General features: G+C 43.1%; 1 protein-coding gene across 1 annotated transcript in view; it reads right to left on the bottom strand.

Annotated features, from left to right (window-relative positions):
- Nucleotides 1–458: 458 nt before the first annotated feature.
- lin28b (lin-28 homolog B (C. elegans)) overlaps nt 459–11794 on the bottom strand; it is a 48517-nt gene continuing 37181 nt past the window's right edge. Inside the window, 2 exon segments of the mRNA XM_023974508.2 lie at nt 459–1469; nt 1471–1684. Coding sequence (XP_023830276.2) covers nt 1365–1469; nt 1471–1684 — 319 coding nt within the window. The 3' untranslated portion in view covers nt 459–1364.

Here is an 11794-nt window from a genome sequence, read left to right as displayed (position 1 = left end):
TATATTACTGACATATTGTGACTTTATAAATTGTTCAACTAATTAGCCAGCAACCCAACTCTAGATCTAGTCCAATTAAATAATGGTATTTTTTCTGTTTTGAAACAAACCTATCGGTGGATATTGATTATATGGTTTCTTATCTGAGGCATGTGTAGGATTATATGAAATATTATTGTTAATAGCAAGTCCAGCTAGAGGTTGGCCCCTAATCTCAAAGATGAAACTTCTCGTCTGCCACTGTTTTACGAAAGGGACAGCGTCTCTCGCACGCACACACACACACACACACACACACACACACACACACACCACACACACACCACCACACCACACACACACAACCCCACACACACACCACACAACCCCACACACACACACAACCCCACTCACACACAACCCCCCCACCACACACCCCACCACAACACACACACAACCCCACCCCCACTCTCACACAACCCCACTCGTCACACAAGCAAGTAAGTATGCACACATGCCTGGATTCAATGCTATGCACTCTGCAGTCAATTGTCAGTACCACTGAACTAGAAAATCTTCTGTGTTTTAGGAGTGACAGTTAAGCTACTGGTTGGGATGACGTTCACTCTGGTGTCCATGGTAATCTCCTCTACACTGATTGGATAGGCCACATTAAATAATKATTTTTCTTCTGATTGGTCGAGGTTCCATTGTTTTGATACAGGGTCTATCAGTGTTTCCCAATCCTGATCCCGCAAAGGTTCTGCGGCTGTCCCCATAGGAGAACCCTTTTTGGTGCCAGGTAGAACTATAATCAAAAAGTTGGTGGTGAGTTGATTAGTTGAATCTAGTGTGTAGATGCAAAGGATACAACTCAAATACACAGGATTAAGAAGCACTGGCCTATTTAAAATCCTTAATGCTTCAAATGAACTCTGCTGGATCGCCGCATCATGACCTGTGGAACGGTTATATAATATAAATATGAACCAGGTGGACCAAAATCTAAAAGAGAAGCGAGTCCTATTCAGAAAGAGTTATGGATGACATCATCTAACCCAGAGAGTCATCTAACCCAGTCATCTAACCAAGACAGTCATCAGATTCACCGCCAACCTTGTTTCTCTTTAAGACCATATCGTCTCTTGAGCTGCACTGATTGAGACCAGTCACACACAAAGAGACAGTCATTCACATGAATCCGTATCCCCAGCAATGGTTGTCATAGCTGCCACCGGAAGACAGCCAGTCAGTCACACACATTCACATACATCCGTACCCCTGACGATCGTTGCCATAGCTGCGCTGGTCCCGCCAAAAATAGACCTATTATTTCCACAAGTGCGAGGTAGATTAGGGGTGGGGGTTAAGGGGGGTTCCTTAGGTCAGGGGTCAGGAGGTACAGCTCTCCCCCTATTTCCCCCCCTCTGGGGGCCAACGCGGTGTGACTGGGGTAGCTCCTCTGGGGAGGGCGAGGGGCCCTCAAGGGGGGGACGAGCCCGAGCGCTCCTCCTCGTCGGCGGGGTACAGGTGGGCCGAGGTAGAGGGGTGCAGGGGGTCCTGAAAGCCTGTGGGGGCCGCCAGCACCTTGTGGGGACACTGGGCCACCATGTGCCTGATGCTCTGGCAGTAGTGGCATTTCTTTGGCTGGGGGGGCAGGCCACACTCCTTGGCATGGTGATCCAGACCTCCACAGTTATAACAGCTGGACAGAGGACAGTAGGAGTGGAATGGAGAGGAAAGGATGAGAGAAGGAGGGAGAGAAGGAGGAACAGGTAAAGGACATAAAACATTGTCACCCAATTTTCTACTAGTATGAAAACAACATTCAATGACTCAAATAAGAATGAAGTAATAATTGGATATCGCTTTAATAGGAGTAAACAGGTATAATGTATTACGATGGAGCTATAATACACGACAAGTCTTATAATACACGACAAGTCTTGTCATTAGGCTTTATCTGTTATTATCGTCAAAGTAATCTTGACTAAACATCAGATGAATGTATTACATAGAGAGACGTGACATATTACAAGCCTAATTATTATTTATGTATTTATTTTACCTTTATTTAACTAGGCAAGTCAGTTAACAACAAACTTTCGGTTACTAGTCCAACGCTCTAACCACTAGGCTGCCTGCCGCCCTACAAGACATAGACATTATTAGACATTATAAAGCCTCATACAATCTTATAAAATGTAATAATGTATTATACTAGTCAGCTTTATGTAAAGTGTTACCCAAAAGAATAAAAGCAATCTCCTGACATCAACCCAGTGCTATGGGCTGATCAGCGGTGTAAAGTACTTAAGTAAATGACTTAAATGTAAATGTAAATGTAACAATACTTTAAAGTACTACTTAATTTTTGGGGTATCTGTATTTTACTGCTTATCTTTTTGACTACTTTTACTTCACTACATTCCTAAAGGAAATAATGTACTTTTTAATCCATACATTTTCCCTGACACCCAAAAGTACATTTTGAATGCTTAGCAGGACAGGAAATTGGGTCCAATTCATGCACTTATCAAGAGAACATCCCTGGTCATCCCTACTGCCTCTGATCTGGCAGACTCACTAAACACAAATGCTTTGTTTGTAAATTGTCTGAGTGTTCCCCTGGCTATCTGTACATTTTAAAAACAAGAACATGGTGTTGTCTGGTTTGCTTCATAAGGAATTTGAAATAATTTATACTTTTATTTTTTATACTTAAATATATTTCAAAACAAATACTTTTAGACGTTCACTCAAGTAGTATTTTACTGGGTGACTTTCACTTGAATCATTTTCTATTAAGGTACCTTTACTTTTACGCAAGTATGACAACTGGGTACTTTTCCCACCACTGGTACTGAGGTGGAGATTATTGGGGCCTTATCAAGGATTCCCTTTGATTTCTGTAGAAGTGCTCTTTCCTCCACTAGATGGCAGCATAACAAAGGCCATAAATCCTTTTGAAACACCAGAAACTATTGTCACTACCCAGCAGTTTCATCTATATTTATATATATATATATATATATATATACACAGAATCAGTCAAGTTTGGACACACCTACTAATTCAAGGGTTTTTCTATATTTTTACTATTTTCTACATTGTGGAATAATAGTGAAGACATCAAAACTATGAAATAGCACATATGGAATCATGTAGTAAACAAAAAAAAGGTTTTAAACAAATCATTTTATATTTTATGGTCTTCAAAGTAGCCACCCTTTGCCTAGATGACAGCTTTGCACACTCTTGGCATTCTCTCAACCAGCTTCATGAGGAACGCTTTTCCAATAGTCTTGAAGGAGTTCCCACATATGTTGGCTGATTTTCCTTCACTCTGCAGTCCAACTCATCCCAAACCATCTCAATTGGGTTGAGGTCAGGTGAATGTGGAGGCCAGGTCATCTGATGCAGACAGCGTGTATGGTATCTTGTGGACGAGTGGTTTTCTGATGTCAATGTTGTGAACAGAGTGCCACATGGTGGCGGTGGTGTTATGGGCAGGCATAAACTACGGACAACAAACACAATTGTATTTTATTGATGGCAATTTGAATGCACAGAGATGCCGTGACGAGATCCTGAGGCCCATTGTTGTGCCATTCATCTGCCGTCATCACCATGATAATACACGGCCCGGATCTGTACACAATTCCTGGAAGCTGAAAATGTCCCAGTTCTTCCATGGCCTGCATACTCACCAGACATGTCACCTATTTAGCATGCTTGGGATGCTCTGGATCGGCGTGTTCCAGTTCCCGCCAATATCCAGCAACTTTGCACAGACATTGAAGATGAGTGGGACAACATTCCAAAGGCCACAATCAACAGCCTGATCAACTCTATGTGAAGGAGATGTGTCGTGCTGCATGAGGCAAACGGTTGTCACAGCAGATACTGACTGGTTTTCTGATCCACACCCCTACCTTTATTTAAGGTGTCTGTGACCAACAGATACATATATGTATTCCCAGTCATGTGAAATACATAGATTAGGGCCTAATTTATTTCAACTGACTGATTTCCTTATGTGAACTGTAACTCAGTAAAATCTTTGAAATTGTTGCATGTTCCACTAGTAGAAAGAGGAGGAAGGAAAGCGCTACTAAGGTACACAATAGTACATTTTGGTAGACAGAAGGTGCTCTTTGGTAAAAGGGGTAAATTGGTCATCAAAAAGAAAGGAGGACCAAGGCACTCTTCATATAATTAATTAAAATGCCTTTTTCTATTGAACATGCCATACTAATACCGTTTTAAAAATCTGACGCGTTTCGGCTGCATGGCCTTTGTCAGGGAGTACAAAAAAATWATACAATGTCCTCTTAAAACAGCTTTTCCAATTAGCTCTAATTAGAAGAGGGAGTGGTTACAAAATTGATTGGACACACCTAGTAAAGCAATACTATACACATTAAAAAGTGAAATACTGTAGCTATGTTATCATAAAAATACAACTCCAAGCTAGAAGTATCAGGACACTTGGAAAGGTAGTTCTAACCTTTACATATGACTGGGAGAAGTGTCAAGAATAAGAAAGCAATATATTCCATAGTACACTAGAACACAGCAAAACATGAACAACAGTCTGAACATAGCTGAGAGCAATTGAGCAAAATCAAATCAAATTCTATTTGTCACATACACATGGTGAGCAGATGTTAATACGAGTGTAGCAAAATGCTTGTTTTTCTAGTTCCGACAATGCAGTAATAACCAACGAGTAATCTAACCTAACAATTCCACAACTACTACCTTATACACACAAGTGTAAAGGGATAAAGAATATGTACATAAAGATATGAGTGATGGTACAGAACGGCATACGCAAGATGCAGTAGATGGTATCGAGTACAGTATATACACATGAGATGAGTAATGTACGGTATGTAAACATAAACGTGCATAGTTTAAAGTGGCTAGTGATACATGTATTACATAAAGATGGCAAGATGCAGTAGATGAGAGTACAGTATATACATTATATTAAGTGGCATTGTTTAAAGTGGCTAGTGATACATTTTTGATCAATTTCCATTATTAAAGTGAGCTGGAGTTGAGTCAGTATGTTGGCAGCAGCCACTCGATGTTAGTGGTGGCTGTTTAACAGTCTGATGGCCTTGAAATAGAAGCTGTTTTTCAGGTCGCTCGGTCCCTGCTTTGATGCACCTGTACTGACCTCGCCTTCTGGATGATAGCGGGGTGAACAGGCAGTGGCTCGGGTGGTTGTTGTCCTTGATGATCTTTATGGCCTTCCTGTGACATCGGGTGGTGTAGGTGTCCTGGAGGGCAGGTAGTTTGCCCCCAGTGATGCGTTGTGCAGACSTCACTACCCTCTGGAGAGCCTTACGGTTGTGGGCGGAGCAGTTGCCATACCAGGCGGTGATACAGCCCGACAGGATGCTTTCGATTGTGCATCTGTAGAAGTTTGTGAGTGCTTTTGGTTACAAGCTGAATTTCTTCAGCCTCCTGAGGTTGAAGAGGCGCTGCTGCGCATTCTTCACAACGCTGTCTGTGTGGGTGGACCAATTCAGTTTGTCCGTGATGTGTACGCCGAGGAACTTACTACTGTCCCATCGATGTGGATAGGGGGGTGCTCCCTCTGCTGTTTCCTGAAGTCCACAATCATCTCCTTTGTTTTGTTGACGTTGAGTGTGAGGTTATTTTCCTGTTATTTATTTATTTATTTCTGTTATTTTTATTTTCCTGACACCACACTCAGAGGGCCCTCACCTCCTCCCTGTAGGCCGTCTCGTCGTTGTTGGTAATCAAGCCTACCACTGTAGTGTCATCCGCAAACTTGATGATTGAGTTGGAGGCGTGCATGGCCACGCAGTCGTGGGTGAACAGGGAGTACAGGAGAGGGCTCAGAAGTACATGAAATGTACTGAAATGTAGCCATTCTCCTTAGCTCCTGTGAGGATCCCTTTCAATTCAGTTTTTAGGTCCTCTGTAGGGTTGAAGGTAAGAGATTGGTAGAATTCATCATTGTCTAATTGACGGTAGGCTTCTGTCACATGTTTTTACTCCACACTACTGTAGCGCCACCTTTGTCTGCTTTTTTAACCACAATCCATTCATTTTAAGACAATCATTCAACTGCATCCCGCTCTGTCTTAGAAAGATTACGTCGTGTTTGGTTGGAGTCAATTTTACCCTTAAACAGATTCTCCACATAAAAATTCACTTTCTTGGAAAATGTATTTAGTGTGGCATTCTGGCCCATGGGACAAAAGGTGGACTTGGGCTTAAAAGGTGTTTTTGAGGGACCAGAAACTGCCTGACTTGAGACACTGGTGTCTGTAGTTGGAGAGATGTTCTGCTTGTACCAGGCCTTCAGATGTAGATTCCTGTAGAAACGAAATAGGTCAATCTTTGTATTAAAGGCATTAGTTGAATATGTGGGGGCAAAGGACAGTCCTTTAGACAAYACCCTTATGCAATCATCAGAAAGGGGTTCTCCAGAAATGTTGATCACAGCCTTGTTCTGGTCCGGCTCCGTCTGGTTGGATAGTCTTGATTTCTTACTCCCCCTCCGTGTTGGCCTCTTCCGCGTCCTCTCCCTCTCTTGTTGAGGAACCTGCGTGACTCCTCTTCCTGATCTAAAAAAATCTTGGGAGGAGCTGGCCTCTGAGTGTCTGGGGTGATCCTCATCGTCACTGCTTGTAAAGTTGAAAGAAACAAATCTAGGCTTCCTCCTCTGCGGATGTGATTCTGAATTCTTGCGTGTTGGTCTTCTCCAGGCAGACCTTGCCATCTCTATAGTCTACTTCATCTATTCTACATTTTCTTAGCTTGTCTTGCTTCAATGTCAGAGTGAATGTGTCTACTTTCTCTCTCAAGATCTCATCACATTGTGCTTTAGAATTGCCACTGTGTTCTGTGATTTTACTTTTTACTTCAATTTCTGTTTGGACTACTTGTCTGTCCTTTTTAGATTATTATATTAGAAGTAGCATAAGGTCAAAAGAACACTTGTTGAGAATAGCCTCCCATTTATCTCTAAATTTAAGTTTTACCTTGTGCTCCATTAGCTGGAAATTTCATAATACGGAGTCCTCTGGGGATTAGGCCTTTCCTCCAATAGACAAGGTGATTGAATTGAGGTCAAGTTTGGTATCTTTCTCCATAAGGTGTTGCAAGTCTCTGTAAGCCTTGTTTAAGTCCATTCCAGTATTCCCTGTGGCTGTCATCTCATTTAGCAATGAGGTAGTGGTAATAATCCTTTGGCCCTCTTCATGGGAATAGGAAAATCTTGTAGCCTCTTGGATAAAATCCATAGTTTGAGTTGTAAAATGTCCTCAAAAACACAGAAAAAAATGACTGTGGAGCTGCTTCCTCTAAGCACCACCCAAGTGCTATGCTTAACTAGTAGAAAGAGGAGGAAGGGAAGCGCTACTAAGGTACCCAATAGTACATTTTGGTAGACAGACAGAAGGTGCTCTTTGGTAAAAGGGGTAAATTGGTCATCAAAAAGAAAGGAGSACCAAGGCACTCTTCATATAATTAATTAAAATGTATTAATCATATTCCGGACTCTATTAGAAAAGGGGACCGTCTTTCACAGTTAAACCAAAGGGAAAGTTTTTGGATTTACAAACTACAGGCCACTAAATAKCCTGGTTTAAATGAAGATATGGATTTCTCACCCTTCCTGTAGGGTTGTGATGGGTCCATTTGCTGTCGCCTAGTTCGCGCCTAGACAGCGCGAACCACTGCTTTTAACCAGGGCAAGGTGACTGGAAACATGACCGAATACAAACAGTGTAGCTATTCCCTCCGCAAGGCAATCAAACAAGCTAAGCGTCAGTATAGAGACAAAGTAGAGTTGCAATTCAACGGCTCAGACACAAGAGGTATGTGGCAGGGTCTACAGTCAATCACGGATTACAAAAAGAAAACCAGTCCCGTCGCGGACCAGGATGTCTTGCTCCCAGACAGACTAAATAACTTTTGCTCGCTTTGAGGACAATACAGTGCCACTGACACGGCCCGCTACCAAAACCCTCGCAMGGCTACAGGCCCAGACGGCATCCCCAGCCGCGTCCTCAGAGCATGCACAGACCAGCTGGCTGGTGTGTTTACGGACATATTCAATCAATCCTTTGTTCCTGTTCCCAAGAAAGCTAAGGTAACTGAGCTAAACGACTACCGCCCCGTAGCACTCACTCCCGTCATCGTGAAGTGCTTTGAGAGACTAGTCAAGGACCATATCACCTCCACCCTACCTGACACCCTAGACCCACTCCAATTTGCTTAACGCCCCAATAGGTCCACAGATGACGCAATCGCAACCACACTGCCACACCTGCCCTAACCCATCTGGACAAGAGGAATACCTATGGAGAATGCTGTTCATCGGACTACAGCTCAGCATTTAACGCCATAGTACCCTCCAAACTCGTCATCAAGCTCGAGACCCTGGGTCTCGACCCCGCCCTGTGCAACTGGGTACTGACTTCCTGACGGGCCGCCCCCAGGTGTGAGGGTACGGTAACAACATCTCCACCCTGCTGATCCTCAACACTGGGGCCCACAAGGGTGCGTTCTGAGCCCTCTCCTGTACTCCCTGTTCACCCACGACGCATGGCCATGCACGCCTCTAACTCAATCATCAAGTTTGCGGATGACACTACAGTGGTAGGCTTGATTACCAACAACGACGAGACAGCCTACAGGGAGGAGTGAGGGCCCTCGGAGTGTGGTGTCAGGAAAATAACCTCACAGCTCAACGTCAACAAAACAAAGGAGATGATGTGGACTTCAGGAAACAGCAGAGGGAGCACCCCCTATCCCACATCGACGGGACAGTAGTGGAGAGGGTAGTACATTTTAAGTTCCTCGGCGTACACATCACTGACAAACTGAATTGGTCCACCCACACAGACAGCGTTGTGAAGAAGGCGCAGCAGCACCTCTTCAACCTCAGGAGGCTGAAGAAATTCGGCTTGTCACCAAAAGCACTCACAAACTTCTACAGATGCACAATCGAGAGCATCCTGTCGGGCTGTATCACCGCCTGGTACGGCAAATGCTAATTAATTATATGAAGAGTGCCTTGGTCCTCCTTTCTTATTGTTGCATGTAGTACACACAGTAGAGTCAAAATTGACACCTACTCATTCCAGGTTTTTATTTTTTTTATTACTATTTTCTACATTGTAGAATAATAGTGAAGACAAACTATGAAATAACATGTAGTAGTAACCAAAAAAAGTGTTAAACAAATTAAATATATTTTATTTGAGATTCTTCAAAGTAGCCACCCTTTACCTTGATTTGCACATTCTTGGCGTTCTTTCAACCAGATTCATGAGGTAGTCCCCTGGAATCATTTCAATTAACAAGTGTGACTTGTTAAAAGTGAATATGCCAAATTTCTTTCCTTCTTAATGCGTTTGAGCCAATCAGTTGTGTTGTGACAAGGTAGAATTTTGGTTCCAACCGCCATGTTTTTGTGAGTCGCAGGTGTGGTAGCCATTCTGGTTAAGTGTGCCTTGAATTCTAAATAAATCACAGACAATGTCATCAGCAAAGCACCCCCACACCACCTCCTCCCATGCTTTACGGTGGGAACCACACATGCAGAGATCCGTTCACCTACTCGGAGTCTAGTAGAAGTGGTTTCTTTGCAGTAATTTGACCATGAAGGCCTGATTCACAGTCTCCTCTGAACAGTTGATGTGTCTGTTACTTTATTTAACTAGGCAAGTCAGTTAAGAACAAATTCTTATTTTCAATGACGGCCTAGGAACAGGGCGGATTTTTACCTTGTCAGCTCGGGGATTTGATCTTGCAACCTTTCGGTTACAAGTCCAACGCTTTAAACCACTAAGCTACCTGCCGCCCCTATGAAATGAACTTATCCTCTGCAGCAGTCGCGGTCCTCTATAGAGACAGTTTCATCATAGCGCTTGATGGTGTTTGCAACTGCACTTGAAGAAACTTTCAAAGTTCTTGCAATTTTCTAGATTAACTGACCAAGTCTTAAGGTAATGATGGACTGTCGTTTCTCTTTGCTTATTTGAGCTGTTCTTGCCATAATATGGACTTGGTCTTTTACCAAATAGGGCTATCTTCGGTATACCGCTCTACCCTGTCTCAACACAAGTGATTGGCTCAAACGCATTAAGAAGGAAAAAAAATCCACAAATTAACTTTTAAGACACACCTGTTAATCAAATGTTATTGGTTACATACACTGGCAGATGTTAATGCTAGTGTATATCTTCTGTATATAGGGTTGTACATTTTGGGGAATATTCAAAGGTGGACACTTTCCGTGGGAATTAACGGGAATATATGCAAATGAATATTAATACCACTCAAATGTAGATGTTTCTTGCATTGGATATATTTACCATATAATAAATATGGAGACAGAAACATAAACCTTTTACCTTATCATAAGGAGACATAATTGCAGATGATTAAATCCTTCCAATATAATATTTTTTTAATTAGTAAAAAAAAAAAGGATAATTAAGAGTTGACTTCACATGGGATGATTTCACTGAACAAAAGGGAATATTGAATGATACCCAATGATCCATCGCACCTCCCAAAAACGTTTTTGACATACATCTGTATAATGATGGTTTAGAAACTAAAGCTTTGGTTGTCTTCCTCTCAGGCTTCCATGTCTCCCTGAACCTCCTCAATGTCCACCTCTTGAACATCAGACTGAGGCCTCATCTTCACTGTCACTTTCCAACCTTGTTGAGAATGGCTTGTTGTCAGGCTCAAAGCCTCACATTTTCCCAGATGGCCACCAATTTTTCAGCCCTTGTATTGGTCAGCCTGTTGCATGCTTTTGTGTGTGTGTTCCCAAACAAGGACCAGTTACACTCTGAGGCGGCTGATGTTGGTGGGATTTGGAGGATGATGGAGGTAACAGGGGAAAGAGCCTCAGATCCACAAAGTCCCTTCCACCAGTTGGCTGATGAGATATGTTGGCCCGACTGCCATATTGCATCTCCATCCCAAAGCCCTTGCTTGGAAGTGTACTTTGCCAGACTGCCAAGAACCTTGCCCTCATCCAGGCCAAGGTGGCGAGACACGGTAGTGATGACACCATAGGCCTTGTTGAGCTCTGCACCAGACAGGATGCTTTTGACAGCATACTTGGGGTCCAACATGTACGCTGCGGCGTTTATCGGCTTCAAGTAGAAGTCTTTATGCTTTTTGATGCATTTCAGAAGTGCAGGTTCCTCTGCTTGGAGCAACAGTGAAGTGGGCAGGGCAGTACGGATTTCTCTTACATCTGCAAGCAGTCTGAACATCAGACAGAATGGCATTGTCCCCCTCAATCCATGCAATGGCTACTGCTATAGATTTCAGGAGTTTCAGGCTGCTTCCCACGCTCTCCCAAAACGCATCATCCAGGAGGATCCTCTTGATGGGGCTGTCCTTATCGGCAGACTGTGYTATGGCCATTTCTTGGAAAGACTCCTTCCCCTCCAGGAGACTGTCAAACATGATGKCAACACCACCCCCAACAGGTGTTGCTGGGAAGCTTCAATGTGGTGCTCTTATTCTTCTCACTGCTCAGTGCGGTAGATTGCTGCTACAACTTGATGACCCTTCACATACCTAATCATTTCCTTGGCTCTCTTGTAGAGTGTATCCATTGTTTTCAGTGCCATGAGCAGATTCAATGCATGAGCAGCACAGCCAATGGGTGTGATGTCTCATTTGCTGGATGCAGAGTTCAAGAGAAGGTCAAGCAAATCATAGAGAAATCAGACTGTATTGCAATCATCTCTGATGGGTGGTCGACTGTTAGTGGGCAAGGAATAATTACCTA

This window comes from Salvelinus sp. IW2-2015, linkage group LG28, assembly GCF_002910315.2.
Source record: "Salvelinus sp. IW2-2015 linkage group LG28, ASM291031v2, whole genome shotgun sequence".
Lineage (NCBI taxonomy): Eukaryota > Metazoa > Chordata > Actinopteri > Salmoniformes > Salmonidae > Salvelinus > Salvelinus sp. IW2-2015.
The sequence above is the reverse complement of the archived record's forward strand: the minus strand, read 5'-3'. Positions and strand labels throughout refer to the sequence as shown.